At 41.8% G+C, this 16,702-nt stretch overlaps 1 protein-coding gene across 5 annotated transcripts in view; it reads right to left on the reverse strand.

Moving 5' to 3' along the window:
• Positions 1-16,702, reverse strand: part of SLC24A2 (solute carrier family 24 member 2) — a 244,912-nt gene that overhangs the window by 25,431 nt on the left and 202,779 nt on the right. For all 5 annotated transcript variants that reach the window (XM_070589770.1, XM_070589771.1, XM_008525633.2 and 2 more), the window contains one exon: positions 2,656-2,796. In XM_070589770.1, coding sequence (XP_070445871.1) covers positions 2,656-2,796 — 141 coding nt within the window. The remainder of the gene's footprint in view (positions 1-2,655; positions 2,797-16,702) is intronic.

Genomic DNA, 16,702 nt, shown 5'->3' on the forward strand with positions numbered 1-16,702 from the left:
GCAGTTATGTGTGGGCATGCTTTGTTTCCTCTACTACATTCAGAGCTCCTGACAGATAGGAATTGTGATTTCTGTGTCTTTATATCTGTTTCAGGACACAAGCTTGACACTTGGCATATAATAGGTGTTCAATAAATATTTGCTGAGGAAATCTAAAAACAACCAAATGTTCCACCTGAGAGTATCATTTCTGCTTGGGACAGCAACACTATACTCAGAAAAAGACAGAGTCCATCCAGGGGGTGTCACTTGGGGGTGCAATGGGGGAAAGCCCGGTGGCTACTTTAGACCCGGCTGCAGGGGCTGGCTCTCAAGGTGCTCCACACAGTGAATAGCCAGTCAACAGTATTGCAGAGGAGAGCATCACGTCTGGTGCATTTGTTTGCTTTATACCCCTCGGTATTATAGCATCAGTCAGGGCAGCTTTTGCGATCCAGGTAACTATTGCCATGGTGCAGTCCTGTTTGTTGTCCAGGAGTTGCTGGTTGAGAGCTTTGATCTTCTCTAACAGCGTCCTCCATCTTTCAGCTCAGATCACAGAGAAGATGAGCACTTTGCCAGCCCTCGCTCTGAGTTCCACCCAACCCTGAGTGCCCAGGGCCTTGAGTTATTGGCATCTTCCTCCCATTCCTGCACATTTTCCTGATTGCTTCAGGGAGTGTGGGCTGACATCCTCTCATCAGTCAATCAGCCCCCTCTACTCTGGGCCACACCACACTAGGCCTGCTGAAGGGACTTAGAAAACCGTGTCTGTCTGTCTCCCTGATTTTCTTCCCAAGCCAAGCAAAAGCATTGGGCTAAACAGCAGAGCAACGGAAATAGAGCGAGTGAGCAAGTGCATGTGAACACGCACATCTTAGAAATGTCAATGTGATGTGAGCCAAGAGAAAACGGAACACATTCCAGCTATTTGGCTGTGGGTTTCCAGGAAGCCAGGCCTTTGCACAGAGCAGATGCTCTGCAATTGCACTCTGAGTAGAGAAACCTAAATACTGCTTTAAGTGAGTCACACCTTTACATGCCTCCTTACTAGGGAACTTCTAACGTTGGGAGTCCTTACATGAAGGGGTCCTTTCCTGGCCAGTCCTTGACAAGACATGGCTCTCCACCAGGCTGGATTATTTATAGGTCAGGCTAATGGGAGAGGATTTTTTTTCTGTCCTTTTCAGGGGGGCTCTTGAAGACATGCTAATTTATACTGGATGTTACCACAGTATTCTATTCCAAATGCTTTTAGAAATGATGTTTTCAGATTTCCACCTTCTCTAGGAAGTGACCTGGCATGAGTTAGTTAACTTCTTTGTACCTGGGTTTCTTTCTACTTATGGCTATAATATAATAATATTTTATGTATGTATAATATAACATAATAGAATATATATATATTTTTTCCCCCCTAAGATTCTACAATATAGTTTATTGAAAATACCTACGGTAGAGTCTGATACACAGTAGGTACACACTTTTGTTGAATGAATATGTGTGTGTAGGACCATAATAAAAGGTAGAACCATTTCTCCTTCTCTCATCAGTTCTTTCACCCACTGGGGCAATGGCCCAAGAACCCAGGTCAACAATACTGGGAGGGGATGCTCTTTTGATCTGATCTACGTTCAGATGGTACTTTGCTCCTCGTACGATGGTATTGTGTTTGTAGCACCCAGTACATAATAATGGTAGCTTCTAATATTGATTATAGCAATGATAGTGATACAGGAAGGGGATCGGACATGTGGGCATTTACACTACATGAATGAATTTCTTTATTTTTTGAGTTGAATGAATAATCCATGGAGACAAATATTCAACAAAATGTGAGTCTCTCTCCTGCCTCAGGCCTTCAGCTCTCCTTCTCAGAGACAACCCCTGTGGTGGTTTTATAAAATGATTGCAAATTCTTTGACACTCCTCCCACCCAGAGTGCCATATGCTAGATGACCCTGATATATTCTAGGTGAACTTTCTGTCTCCTCCCCTTTACCCAAGATAGAACCATGACTGCTTTAACCAGTAGAGTACAGTGGAAGGGATTCCGTGTGACTTCTGAGACTAGGTCATCAAAGACCATGCAGCTTCTGCCTTGTGCTGCTGGAACACTCACTCTTGGAGCCCTGATCTCTTATGTAAGACACCAGACTATCCTGAGGCCACCATGCTGTGAGGAAGCCCAAGTCACATGGAGAGGCTACATTTAGATTCGCCAGTAGAAAATCCCAGCTGAGCCCAGCCTTTCAATGAACTCTGCCCAGGTGCCAGAAACACCAGTGAAGAAGCCTCCAGATAATTGCAGCCCCAGCCATGTGAGTCACCCCCAGTCATTCAGGTCTTCCCGGCTGAGGTCCCAGACATTGTGGAGCAGAAACAAGCCATACCCAACATGCCCTTTTCAAACTCCGGATCCACAGAATCCATGAGCAGAATAAAATCATTGTTGATTCACATCTCTAAATTTTGGGGTGGTTTGTTACGTAAATTTGATAGACTGAACAATCACTGTTATTGTGTATCTGTCCAGAGAAATTTCAGGCACTTATAAGCATACACATGTATATATGTCACCCCTCTTTTCCTTTTAAGACAAATAGAAGCAAACTATGCATACTGTTACATACTTTGCCTTTAATAAGGAACCGATTTCAAAAATGCTTGACTCACAGGTTTGCGGACGTCAGGCAAGGTAATCCAGAGAGGAAACACGATGGGGAAAACAATCAGGAATGTGACTTGTTTGCGGGTGTCGGAAGGCCAGGTCAGGCTGAGAGGCTGGTCCTCCTCATCTTCACCTGTCTCTGTGGTCTATTATGGGAAGAGAGAGAGAGAAAATAAACAAAAAGGACAATAATGTCCACTGGCTGCAAAGCAAGGAGGGAAGCTCCGGGGCTCATTAGGAGTTTTCGTGGGTGATCTCAGCAGCTTCATCCATGTAACTTTTGGGTTTGTAAGAGAACCTCACCTGTCACAGTCTGAAGTCCAGGAACCAACAATACATTGCCCAGCCATGAGAATTTAAGAAATTTCTCTTCTCTCCCTGAACACCGGCTAGCTTCTCACTTTCATAAACCGCTCGTTCAAATGGAGTGGACCGCAGCTACAATCCATGAACTTTTTATGAGAAACCATATCTGCAGAGCCCAAGATCCAGTGCCCACCTTCTTCTCTCCCTTCTCCTTGAGGAGAAAACCACAGGATTCAGAATCTTTGGGGAGAATTATTTTTTAATTAAAAAAAAATTTTTAATAAAAGCATTTTTTTTAGAGCACTGATTTTGAGTGGGCAAATGAGAGGAACCACAGAAACAATTCAGTAACAATACTCAACTCCCTTCACTGGCCCTGGAATAGCTAAGCTCATGGATTATTGTGTGGTTGTGTTTTTAACCTGCTTAATCACCTTGTTAAATTCTAAACCCTTTTACTTCCAGCCAAAGGCTTATTATGCAAACATATGCCCCATTCTCAGAGAAGCAGAGTCTGGAAGCAGAGCAAAACTGAACCTGTGGGTGTCAACTGCACAGGGCCTCCGAGCCAGGGGGTAAACTTCAGAGTCTCTGACTTGGCAGCAAGCGGCCAGGGTTTTAATTGCTGCCCACTGAAGTCAGCAGCTTCTGAAGTCCCAGAGCTAGGAGACACAGAAGGCGGATCTGGGCCCGTCAGGATGACCATTAGCTGTGACAGGGGCCCTCTGAGCCTCCAAAACAGCACAGCAGACAGCGTCAAACACTCCCTTCCCTGCTTGTTTAAAACGAAAGTGCAGCAGCAGGACCAAAGCATCAGATCTAAAAATATCCACAGGACCTTTTCCAGGATGCTTCCTTTTGAGACCATATAAATAACCTGCATGGGCTTCATAAAGCTCCTGCCCCCGTGGCTCTTGCTTCCAGCATCATGCACTATTTCCAGCAGCAGCGCTGGCTCCCACCAGCACCTCTCTCCCTACGGAGGTGGCAGGTGGGGCAGACTTGGGCCAGCTGGCGTAGGGGGAAAGGACGAAGCTAGAGGCAGGGCTGCATGTGAGGTCCGACTCGTGGCAGTGTTGTTTATTTATTTATTATTTAAACCCTAGTCCTGGCAAAGGGATCTGCAGTGGTTTTCACAGTCACCCACACTCTCTCTTGAGGAGTTTAAATAAAAATAAAAATAACAATAATAAAAAGGGAATCTTAAGCCACACTGAAAAAGGTTGGTAATAACAGGTTCTTTCTCTTTGGGCGTATGTCCTTGGCAGTGGGTAAAAGATTGTATAAACAGCAAATATGAGAGAATTAAGAGGATTAGGTAGGAAGGCAGAATTAGGAAGTTGGCACAGTTTATTTTGGTCATCTGGATCCTCATTAAATATACGTCTCATGCTCTCCATCCTTTTGCTAGGCAATATGTTGGAAAAGAAGATCTAAAATCAATAATCTATGTTTCCACCTTAGGAAACTAGAAAAAAAAGAGCAAATTAAATTCAAAGTGAGCAGAAGGAAAAATAAAAATTAGAGCAGAAATGGAAAATGAAATTGGAAACAGGAAGTCAATAGAGAAAGTCCACAAAACCATAAGATGTTTCCTTTGCTATACAATCTGTGAGTGCCCATCCACTGCTTTCTTTACTCCATCCTGAGGGCTCTTGTCCCTGATGGACACTTGGGCATGCTGTCCCTGGTTCCTCTTCTGAGCCACCTCCATCTCCTCCCGGGAGATGGAGCAGATGTAGAGAGTGTCACTCCCCAGTGGGCTCGCCAGTCTCCCAGGGTGTCAGCTGAGTACATGAATAATCTCTGTGTAATGGGCCCAATGAGGATTAAGGAGACAGATGCATTTTAACTGTTCCCTCCCAGATATGATCTTTCTTGTTTAACCCAAATGAATCACTTTCCTCTCCCCACCTGGTAGATGCCTCAGAAACAGGGAAGACCATGAGAGAGTTGAGACTCTGCATTGCTCCTAATCTGTACGCCGTCTCATGTGAGCAGGTGGTTTTATTCAGGCAGAGGATTCCAGCACGTCCTTGAAGACCATCAAGCTGATCTGATGAGTCCATCAAGGCTTGCCCCTGGTTCCAGAGTTGACATTCCCCTCCCCAGTCTGGTCCCCCAATGCCGTCTGCAGGCCAGCAACTCCTCTCTAAACTCTAAGCTAACCTTTTTCTGAGAAAAAACAAAAGCAACTCTTTATGACTCATATCATTTTAATGATACCAACAGATGGTGACATTTCATCAATAACCCTTCTGCTTATAACCTATGGATTAGCTCCTTTTTCCATCTGCCGAAGTCACCAGGCAGGCAGTGCCACTAGCAAAGAGCAGAAAATAATTGTCTGTTTAGATGCATAAGCTCTAAACACACTACCATCCAATGCAAACAATTAGCTCTATTGTACGGCTTCCAAAAGCTGCATTTGAGGTGGCTGTTGCTAGGGCAGAAATGGACAAGGAGAAGAAACTGTGTCCCAGGCTATACAAACAGTGCTCTCCACAGGGACTTCATAGCCTCTCGGCAATGAGTCCTGCTATAGAGAAGCACGGGAGCCTAGCACCCTGGGTGGATTCAAGAGGCGTCCTGGGAGCAAGGCTGTCAGCATATTTTAGGGGCAGTCCTCCTTGTCTTCTTGCCAAGTGCAATCTCACTCTGGTTCAACGGGCGACAGCTTGCAAGCTGCTTAGAAAAGTGGGGGAAAAATACAGTTCCAAGTCTGGGGCCTGTGGTGCCTTTGCCCCAGCTGGGGCTGCTGGCACGGTCATTACTCTCAGCTCTGAGGAGAGGCTGCTGAAGTTAGGGCCCTGATGTTCCAACTTTTCCTGGTGTTGTGGCATCCTGGCTTTGACCTTCCAACAGCTATCCTTACTTCCTAAAACTGCCGTGGAGTGTCCACAGAAAACAAAACAATGCAGAATGACCCAGAAAAAACTCAAATGACTTTTGATACAAGGGTTTAAAATAGATTGATACGTGTGGGATCTCTGAAGAAATCCTAGAATTGTGCAAAACTGGGGCTGGCAATGACCGTTTTAGGGCTTTGTAATCTCCGATATGGAAAATCTGGGACTAAAACACACGACTCTAAGTTCCCACATAGTGATGTGCTGGTTGTTAGACTTTGAGGGAGTCAGCCCAGCGTGGTGGGAAGAGTCGACGGTGGAGAATCAGGAATCCTGGCTTCCACTCTCCGCTCGAGCCGTGAGTCCTTGGGTGGTGACCACCATCACCTGCAGGCATTCACTGCACGCCCTCAGGTGGAAAGCGCTGCACCAGGTTCTAAAACTCTTGGTTCCAAGGAGACGTGGATTTAAAAGAGGGGGCAGAACAAACAGCTCCAAAGAATTTATTATTTATCCAGTTACAGGGATGCTGGCAGCATATGTGACAAGAGCTTCTCGTTCTCCAGTATCGATTCTGCCTGTTATGGATTGAACTGCATCCTCTCTAAATCCCTATGTTGAAACCCCAACCCCCAGGACCTCAGAATGTGACTGTATTTGGAGACAGGGCCCTAACTCAACATGACTGGTGTCCTTATAAGAAGAGGAGATTAGGACTCACAGAGAGATGCCAGGGATGTATGTGCAGAGAGGAAGGACGTGTGAGGACACAGCGAGACGGCAGCCATCTGCAAGCCAAGGAGAGAGGCCTCAGAGAAAAACACCCTTGCCCACACCTTGATCTTGGACTTCCAGTCTCCAGAACCACAAGGAAACAAATTTCTGTTGTTTAAGCCCCCCAGTCTGTGGTATTTTGTTAGAGCAGCCCTAGCAAACCAATATACCCGCCTTCTGCTTTAACGATAGAAAACCCACTTCTACCTAGGCCTGGACTAAGGACTCCATTTTCAGCCTCCCTTGAAGAGAGCTGGGGCCATGTGGTTAAGTTCTGGCCACTGGGATGTAATTGGAAGTATCCTCTGCAACTTCTGGGATGTATCTTTAAGGGTGGGGGTATTTCCTTCATCACTCCTTCCTCCTTCCTGCTGGCTGGAATGTGGACATTCTGGCCAGAGCTTGAACAGCTATCTTGGACCACATGGTGGAGGAACGATACAAAGGGATCTGAGTTCTGACACCCATCAAGAGTCATTCCAGCCCTGGACTGCCCACGCCGACTTGAGAGAGACATAAAATTCTATCATACTCAAGCCACTGTTGTTTGGGTTTTTGGTTGCTCGCAGTGAAACCTTGTCCTGACTAATCCAGTGTCCTCTTTATGAGGAATCAAGGGAGAAAAATCTTTCACATCTCAGCACTAGGAAAAGTCATGCTTCTTCTGAGAAACTTAGAGAAATCTTAGAAATACCGTGAATCAGGTAAATGATACTATTTTTTTCTTTGCTTTGCACTGGGGAGTTCAGAGCCAAATCTATAACCTCCATCCAGCAATCGCAGTGCTGAAATCTGTGCTCGCCTTACTCCAATCTTACTCCTTTCCATCCTTTGCTGACTTTTCTCAAAACTATTCATTTTATCCTTTTTCATCAGATGTATTTTTGTCAGCAGCCCTGAATCTTTGTGAAACAAGGTGGGGCAGACCTAAATATAAAACTCCTCAGTGTTCTGACAGAATTTTTGGGATAACTTTATCAGAGGGAGAGAAAGACAGAGAGGAGAGAGGGAGAGAAATGTTATTCTAAGTGACAACTTGTGACGAATGGACAACCACCTTCTAGGATCCATTTGTCAATACTGAAGTTTTGATCTGGAAGTCTGGCCATCAGAACTCCTACAGATAGAAGAGAACAGGTCCAGGGATCGGTTAGTATCAATTGGGAGGTCTCTGGAGCAATCAATTTATTCTTATTTATTTAGTGGATGGGAGGCCTGTCCGTCTGTGGCCTAGTCTCATGGGAATTTGTTCAGCTTCTTTACATTGTGCATCCTATATTGTTTCCACCTGTGCTTGCTATGGATGGTTTGTCCCAGAATAAGCATCAGGTCTTCAGTGGAGGGGCCTGAGCTGGATTCGCCAGTCCAGAGATTGCTTTTACAGCCAGAAAAATATTTCTTGGAAGCAATTCAATTTCTTATTCTTGTCTGTGAAGGGCATTGTGCAAGATTTCAGTACGAAGGTGAGCCCACTTTAACGCAATCTCTTCTATCAGAGAATAAAAAAAACCCCAGGAGAAATCTGAAAATAGGCCATCTTCAAGTCCAGTTTTATTGATCGGTAATAACATCTCATCTCCAGCTCACAAGGAGCAATCCCAGAGGATCGCCTGGATCTGCCTAGATCTCAGCTCAGCGGGGGTTTAGGCTGGAGGTGAAGTTCTTACTTCTCTCTCCCCTACAAAAGGACCACGCACTTCAGAACTGAGGAGTGCCACCTCTCCCACTGGAGAGCCCTTCAGTATGGCATGATGCTGGATAAAATAAAAGGCCAGTGCTTAAAGATCCATGTAAAAATGTAGTTCATTCACTCTAAAATACCGGGCCATGGTCAAGTTGGGTGAAGGTGAAGACTTTAAGTGATTTGAACTTCTATTTAAAGAGAATGGTCCTTAACATATTTGTTGTTGCCACTGTCTCTATAATTTATATCTGCAGGAAAAAAATCAGTTTATATCTTCACCTTGTTCAGCCACATAGATGCCCACATGAATGACCAAATGAGGCACAGCTCAAGGAGTGTGGTGCGTGTTTGGAACCACCAACAGGGCCTGGAGGGTCTGACAGTGGGAAGAGAGATCCATAAAAACTGAGCCTAAGAAGTGAGGTTGGGTGGGTGCATCAAAAATATTAAAAAGATCACACAACAAAGTTTTTAAAAAGGCGCTAATAAAACATGTGCAATATCTAGACTATGTGGGAGGTATTCATCTATAGACTGGGGATAGTGACTCTCAGGCCATTGTAGGATGCCCAGTGTCTGGTAGAGACCAGGGGATCAATAAATGTTAATCCTCTTGCCTTCTGCCCTTGATCTCATCTCTGTGACTAGCTGTGTGACCTTAGGCAAGTCAGTGGAAATGCTGGAATAGCAAAAGAGCACATACTACAGGCGATCTGTAAGGCCTCTGGTCCTGCTGCGCCTCATGGCCTTTTAGGCCCCAGTAGTCATTAAAAACCATGTCATTGTGAGGCAGAGCTTCTTTGTGCCCCAGAATGTTATAAATGTGGGACTATCTTCTTGTCCAAGAACTTGTCATTCATTTTGTCATATGGATACTGACAGATCACGAAAGATAAGCTGCCATCTTAGACATGGGCAATAGTTGAGAATAGGAGCTCTAGGCTCTAAGAGAAGGAGCCTCAGAATTTCAGAGCTGGAAGGGGCCTAATTCATTAAGACCCCTCATTTGAGGACCCTAAGATGAAATGATTTGCTTAAGGAAGATCATAGTGCCAGGATGGGCCTGAGTAACCCCTCATGTCACTCCCAGCTCAAGGCTCTTCCCACGTACCACACTGCCTCCCTTCCTCACTCCTAAAACATAGGTGTGAACGTGCAGTATGTGCAATAACACAGGCTCCCCATCTTTGTTCTGTAATAGATTTGACCTACTAAAACAAAACTTCTAGCTACAGCAAACACTAGGCATGTAATTGACGTTCTTTTGCTTGATTATCTTAATTCTAGAACTAATTTCTGGTGGTTTGGATGGCCCACATTCCTTGAAAAAGCTGATCAGAAGCATCTGATTTTTAGGTGCATTCTTTTACTTTTCTCTGAGTCTGCTATGGGCTGAATATTTGTGTTCTCCCAAAATTTGTATGTTGAAATCCTAACCCCCAAGGTGACAGTACTAAAAAGTGGGGTCTTTGGGAGGTGATGAGGTCATGCTGGTGAGCCCTCGTGATTGGGATTAGTGTCCTTATAAAAATGACTCCAGAGAGCTAGCTTGCCCCTTCTGCCCACAGTGAAAAAATGGCCATATAAGAACCAGGAAGTGGGCTGTCACCAGACACTTGATCTTGGCTTCTCAGCCTCCAAAATTGTGAGAAATAAATTTCCATGGTTTTTAAACCACACAGTCTATGGTATTTTTGTTATAACATCCAGGACAGCTTTGAAAAGGAAACGAAGTGCAGATTTGTGGTTGTATACATAGGAGGGGCCACTGCAATGCCCTCTTCCTCCTCTGCCTCCTTGGCTGATATCTCCAAGGTCCCAGGCACAAATTTAGAAATGAAATGTGGGTGCTGATAAGACATCAATGAATGTCAGGACTTCGAATATAGGTGAGGAAGAAAGGCTTGTCCTTTAGCATCTCTGTCTAAAAAAAAGTACAGAAATTTAGCCCAGGCTTGACGTAGGAGGAGGTGACAACTAAGTACACCAATGGCCAAAATGAAGTCTTGAGTTTTTATGTGCATTTCATTGCTTGATGTCACCCCTGATTCCCATAACTGTCGATAGTCTGCACTGGCACTTCTAAAATGACTATCTAGGGGGCATTGTTGAAGATGGATTAAGGCCTTCACAACAATAAACTTCCTTGAGTCTAACTTTAGCAAGAACTGCAATACGAGGTGGGTTATTTCCAGACTCTAGCATTCAGGGTTCAAAGGCCAATAGAACCTCAGGGGAAGAATATGCACAACAAAACAGCATGGTCTTTAAACAGGGACTATCTGCTTCTCCTCCTACCTCTGTCCTCTTTCATTATTGAAGCATTAAAAAAAATACTCTCTTTGACAAAAGTGGCATGTTTTACTTTTCCAATTAGGTTTCCTTGGGAACTAGTGAAAAGGTCTGTGTGCTCGTACGGTGTATGTGTGGGAGGCTCCGAGGAAGTGAAGAACTCTTGAAAGTGCCTTACCCAATGAAGGGACTGTTGGAGAGGGGATTAATAGAGAAAGAATCCACTCTCGCTCCAGAATGTTATTTTTCAACATTATTGCTGTTACAAAATTAATTGAGATAACCCATGAAAGGCCCTTAGAACGCTGTTTGACACATAGTAAACACTCAATAAATGTTGGTTATTATTTTTAATAAATGTTCAAGAAAATAATTTCTTCAAAGACATCCAGGGGAAAGAAATTTGACTAACTGAATTGTGATACTTCCAGCAATAAAATTCTATATTCAATTATTGGATGTGAAAGTGGAAACTGCAATAATTTTGTTCCTCTATCTATCCACCAATATTTATTGAGCCTTCACTGACTGAAGTGATGTCAACAATCTAATTTATTTCCCTCTTAGGTTAAACGAATAAATAGAAGGCCTTTGTAAATAATACAAAGGGGAAAATTCCACAGCCCTAAGGAGAAAATGCTATCTTATCCCAGTAAGTAGGCTGTAAGTAGACTTTCTATCAGAATACAAAGCTTCCAAGCAGATGGCAAGACTCATAATATTGTGACACCTTGATTCTGTGTTTCTTGCAGAGCTAAAAACAATAGCAGAGTTGGAACTCTCAAAGGTAAAATTACCAAAATGCACAGTCACACTTTAATACAGTGAAAGGCTCTGAAATCAACAACTATTTGGCAAGTAGAAGGCACCTCCCAAGAAACATTCCAGAGTGCTCTCCATTTGGTAAACTTAAATCATAAAGGAAATCTATTAAAAATTAGATATTTTAAAAAAGATAAATATCCATACAGTCAATGTATGAGTCTGCTTGGGCTGCCATAACAAAACACCACAGATTGGGGGCCGGCCCGGTGGCGCAGCGGTTAAGTGCGCACATTCCACTTTGGCGGCCGGGGGTTCACTGGTTGGGATCCCGGGTGTGGACATGGCACTGCTCATCAAGCCATCCTGAGGGGGCATCCCACATATAAAGTAGAGGAAGATGGGCATGGATGTTAGCGCAGGGCCAGTCTTCCTCAGCAAAAAGAGGAGGATTGGCAGATGTTAGCTCAGGGCTGAGCTTCCTGAAAAAACAAACAAATGAACACAAAAACATTTCAAGACACCACAGATTGGGTGACTTAAGCAATGGAAATTTATTATAAACTCCCACCCATAAATACCAGCTGGCTCAGGGACATTAAGTGGTTATCTCTATTTTTTCCTCAACTGGCCAATTAGTGGGGTCAACATATCAGTGTTCATTATGCCTATTACAGAAATAGAACACCATGCTTGAAATTGGAATATGGAAAAGACCAACCCATAAAAATATTCACTACTGGGTTGCAGATCATTTTGGTCTCACAGACCCAAAGACCTGTACTCAAAATCTCTAAGTGATCCAAGGGAAAATGAATTTTTGGGACCCCAGAACTATAGTTCAGGACTTGACAAACAAGGTGTTTTGTGATTCGTTTTGAAAGCAAACTCAGAGTTCTGGGATGGGTCAGCTAAGGGCTCTAAGGCTAAGGAAAACTTCATTTGCCACTTGCCTTGTCTCTTTGAAAAGGGAATGAAAACAGGAGAGTCTGGAAGAAGAAAAACTGTTAGTTCCAAGGATGGAAAACTAGAGAGCCACATTTGGAAAAATTCAGTTACTCAAGTCTAAGATGAGTTCTTACTGACAGTTATAGACAGAATGTTTGTGCCCCTCCAAAATTTATATGTTGGAGCCCTAACCCACAGTGTGGCCGTGTTTGGAGATGGGGCCTCTGAGGAAGTAGGTAAGGCTAAATGAGGTCATTAAGAGTGGGCCCCTTCAGTCTTGGAAGGTTGTGCGTTTCTAGGAATTTATCCATTTCTTCTGTTTTCCAATTTGTTGGCATATAATTTTCATAGTATCATCTTATGATCCTTTGTATTTCTGTGGTGTCAGCTATAACTTCTCATCTTTTTGCTTGAGTAAGATTTGCCCTGAGTTAATACCTGTGCCAATCTTCCTCTATTTTGTATGTGGGTCACTGCTGCCACAGTATGGCCACTGACAAGTGGTGAGGTCTGTGCCAAGAAACTGACCCAGGCTGCTAAAGTGGAGCATGCTGAACTTAACCACTAGGCCACGGGTTGGCCCCCATAACTTCTCCTCTTTCATTTCTGATTTTATTTATTTGAGCCCTCTCTTTTTTCCTTGATGAGTCTGGCTAAAGGTTTGTCAATTTTGTTTATCTTTTCAAAGAACCATCTGTTAGTTTCATTGATATTTTCTACTGTTTTTTTTAGTCTCTAGTTCATTTATTTCTGCTCTGATCTTTACTATTTCCTTCCTTCTACTAACTTTGGGCTTTGTTTGTTCTTTTTCTAGTTCCTTTAGGTGTAAGGTTAGATTGTTTACAAGCATACCCCATTTTATTGTACATTGCTTTTTGCGCTTCACAGATACTGCATTTTTTAAAAGACCCTTCATCAGTGAAAAGATTACAACTTACTGAAGGCTCAGATAATGGTTAGCATTTTTTAGCAATAAAGTATTTTTTAATCAAGGTCTGTACATTGTTTTTTTAGACATAATGCTACTCCACACTTAATAGACTACAGTATAGTGTAAATGAAGCTTTTATATGCACTGGGAAACTAAAAAATTTGTGTGACTCACTTTATTGCAACATTCACTTTATTGTAGTGATCTGGAACTGAACCTCCAATATCACTGAGGTATGCCTGTGTTTGCAATGTTTCTTGTTTCTTGATGGAGGTCTGTATTGCTATGAACTTCCCTCTTAGAATTGCTTTTGCTTCATCTCATAGATTTTGGAAAGTTGTGTTTCCATTTTCATTTGTCTCAAGGTGTTTTTTGATTTCCTATTTGATTTCCTTTGACCCACTGGTTGTTTAATACATGTTGTTTCGTCTCCATGTGTTTGTGTTTCTTCCAGTTTTCTTCTTATAATTGATTTCTAGTTTCATATCATTGTGGTTAGAAAAGACGCTTGACATGATTTCAATCTTCCTAAACTTACTGAGACTTATTTTGTGGCCTATCCTGGGGAATGTTCCAAGTGCACTTGAAAAGAATAGGTATTCTGAGGTTTTGGATAGAATGTTCTATATATATCTATTAAGTCCATCTGGTCTAATATGTCACTTAAGGCCAATATTTCCTTATTGACTTTCTGTCTGGGTGATCTATCCATTGATGTAAGCGGAGTATTAAAGTCCCCTACTGTTATTATACTACTGTCAATTTTTTCCTTTATGTCTGTTAATATTTGCCTTATATGTTTAGGTGCTCTTATGTTGGGTACATAAATATTTATGAATGTTATATCCTTTTCTTGGATTGACCTCTTTAGCATTACGTAATGCCCTTCTATCTCTTTAGTTACAGTCTTTGTTTTAAAGTCTATTTTGTCTGATATGAGTATTGCTACCCCAGTCTTCTTTTTATTTCCATTTGCATGGAGTATCTTTTTCCTTCCTTTCACTTTCAGACTATGTCTGTCTTTAGATCTGTGGTGAGTCTTTTGTAGGCAGCATATAGATAGGTCTTGTATTTTTATCCATTCATCCACCCTATGTCTTTTGATTGGAGCATTTAGTCCATTTACATTTAGAGTAATTAATGACAGGTATGTACTTATTGCCATTTTGTTAATTGTTTTCTGGTTGTTTTTGTAGTTCTTCTCTGTTCCTTTCTTTTTCTCTTAGTCTTTTCCCTTGTGGTTTGATGATTTTCTTTAGTGTTATGTTTGGGTTGCTTTCTCTTTATTTTTTATGTATCTATTGAAGGTTTTTGGTTTGTCATTACCATGAGGTTCATATATATTGACCTATATATCTAGCAGTCTATTTTAAGGTGATAATCAATTAAGTTCAAATGCATTCTAAAAGCACTACAATTTTACTCCCCACCATGTTTTGTTTTTGACATCATATTTTACATTTTTTTTATTCTGTGTATCCCTTAACTAGTTATAGTTGATTTTACTACTTTTGTATTTTAACCTTTATTCTAGCTTTTCTTTTTTTCCTGAGGAAGATTCACCCTGAGCTAACATCTCTGCCAATCTTCCTCTATTTTGTATGTGGGATGCCTCCACAGCATGGCTTGATGAGTGGTGTAGATCTACAACTGAGATCTGAACCTGTGAACCTGGGCTGCCGAAGCAGAGTGTGCTGAATTTCAACCACTACGCCATGGGGCTGGCCCCTATTCTAGTTTTTTAAGTGGCTGATCCACTGCCTTTATTAAATATTTGCCTTTACCAGTGAGATTTTTGTCTTTCACATATTTTCTTATTTCTAGTTATGGCTTTTTCTTTTCTGCTTCAAGAAGACCCTTTAACATATCTTGTAAGGCCAGTTTAGTGAAGATGAACTCCTTTAGTTTTTGTTGTCTGGGTAACTCTTTATCTGTCCTTCATTTCTGAATGATATCCTTGCTGGGTAGAATATTCTTGGTTATCAGTGTTTTCCTTTTCAGCACTTTAAATATATGCTGCTACTCCATTCTACCCTTGCATATGGCTTGTTGTTTTTCTCTGGCTGCTTTTAAGATTCTCTCTTTGCTGTTTTAATTATAATATATCTTGGTGTGGGTCTCTTTGGGTTAATCCTGTTTGAGATTCTCTGTGTTTCCTGGATGTCTGTTTCCCTTCCCAAGTTAGGGCAGTTTTCAGCCATCATTTCTTCAGATAAGTGATATGCCCCAGTGATATCGCTCCCTGATGCAGGTGGCTGCGTCAAGGGCGGGGTTCCCATCCATACTGTGTCTCTGTCTCTCCTACTTGTCCCTATGTGGTCCCTCTGTTGTTTGTTGTGCAGGAGCTGTTTGATGAGCCCTCAGTTCTTCTTCAGAAGGAATTGTTCTATAGGTGAAGATTAGGTGTGTCTATGGGAGAAAGTGAGTTCAGGGTCTTCTTACACTGCCACCTTGGACCTCTACTTTCCTAACTGTTCTTGTCTTGTATGTTTTCTCTTTTCAAGAGAGAAGTCAAAAAGAGGTATGCGAAAAAGCATCTCTTTTTGAAAGGGAACACCATCTGAGACATTTGTACATTTGTATTGCCTTCTGTGTGGACATCCTGAATCAACAGAGCTAACATTTAAGTAGCAAACAGATTTTTTTAAAAAGTGACAAGTCTCTTCCTGTCTAGTGCTAGGAAATATTCACTCTCCTTATAATACTATTATACAGTTTCTTTTACACAGAGATGGAAAAAAAACCTAGCACCAAGAATTTAGCATATTAAACACAAAATGATGAGGTTTCACTCATAATGGCAACCTGAAAAACTTAATCTGCTCTGACATGACTTGGAATTGAAACCAAGGTTTTTGAAATATTTTTCTGTGAATGATGAAGCTGTCTGGACCTAACTTTTCCAAGAAGCCAAGAAACCATTTTATTATAATGTAAAATGGCACTTGGAGATTCTGGTGAAATGCAATTGCTTTCTTTCACTTTGCATTTTGCCCAAATAATTCCAAGGTGCAACCTAAGGACAAGATGGATTTATTTCTGTATTGCTATTGTAAATTGTTTTTTGTATAGTTTTCATGGGCTTTGTAAATTCTGGTGATACAAATCATAAAAGATCTGTCAACATAAAAGCTATTGGAGAATCATAAAAAATAATTCAAAAATATTCTCATCGTTTTGTTATCATGTAGATTAGAATTACTCATAGGAACAGTAATATTAATGTCAGTATTTTTTTTTCCAGTGTGGTAATGGAGTTTTTTCCATTTTATTAATAGTCAGCCCCTAATGTATCTTATGTAAATGATTAATAGATATTCCTCAAACTCCTTCAGAAAGCACAATGACAAATGGTGTTATTAACAGTAAGATTCTCAGTGAATATATAATTCTTTATCAGTACTCAAATTTAGGCAGAAACTCAAGAGTCTGCTATTTATCTATTTCATTTTTAAATGTGTTCAAAAGGCCTTTGAGTACATCTTAAGCAGTTGGTAAATATTGCC

This window comes from Equus przewalskii, chromosome 22 (genome assembly GCF_037783145.1).
Source record: "Equus przewalskii isolate Varuska chromosome 22, EquPr2, whole genome shotgun sequence".
Classification (NCBI taxonomy): domain Eukaryota; kingdom Metazoa; phylum Chordata; class Mammalia; order Perissodactyla; family Equidae; genus Equus; species Equus przewalskii.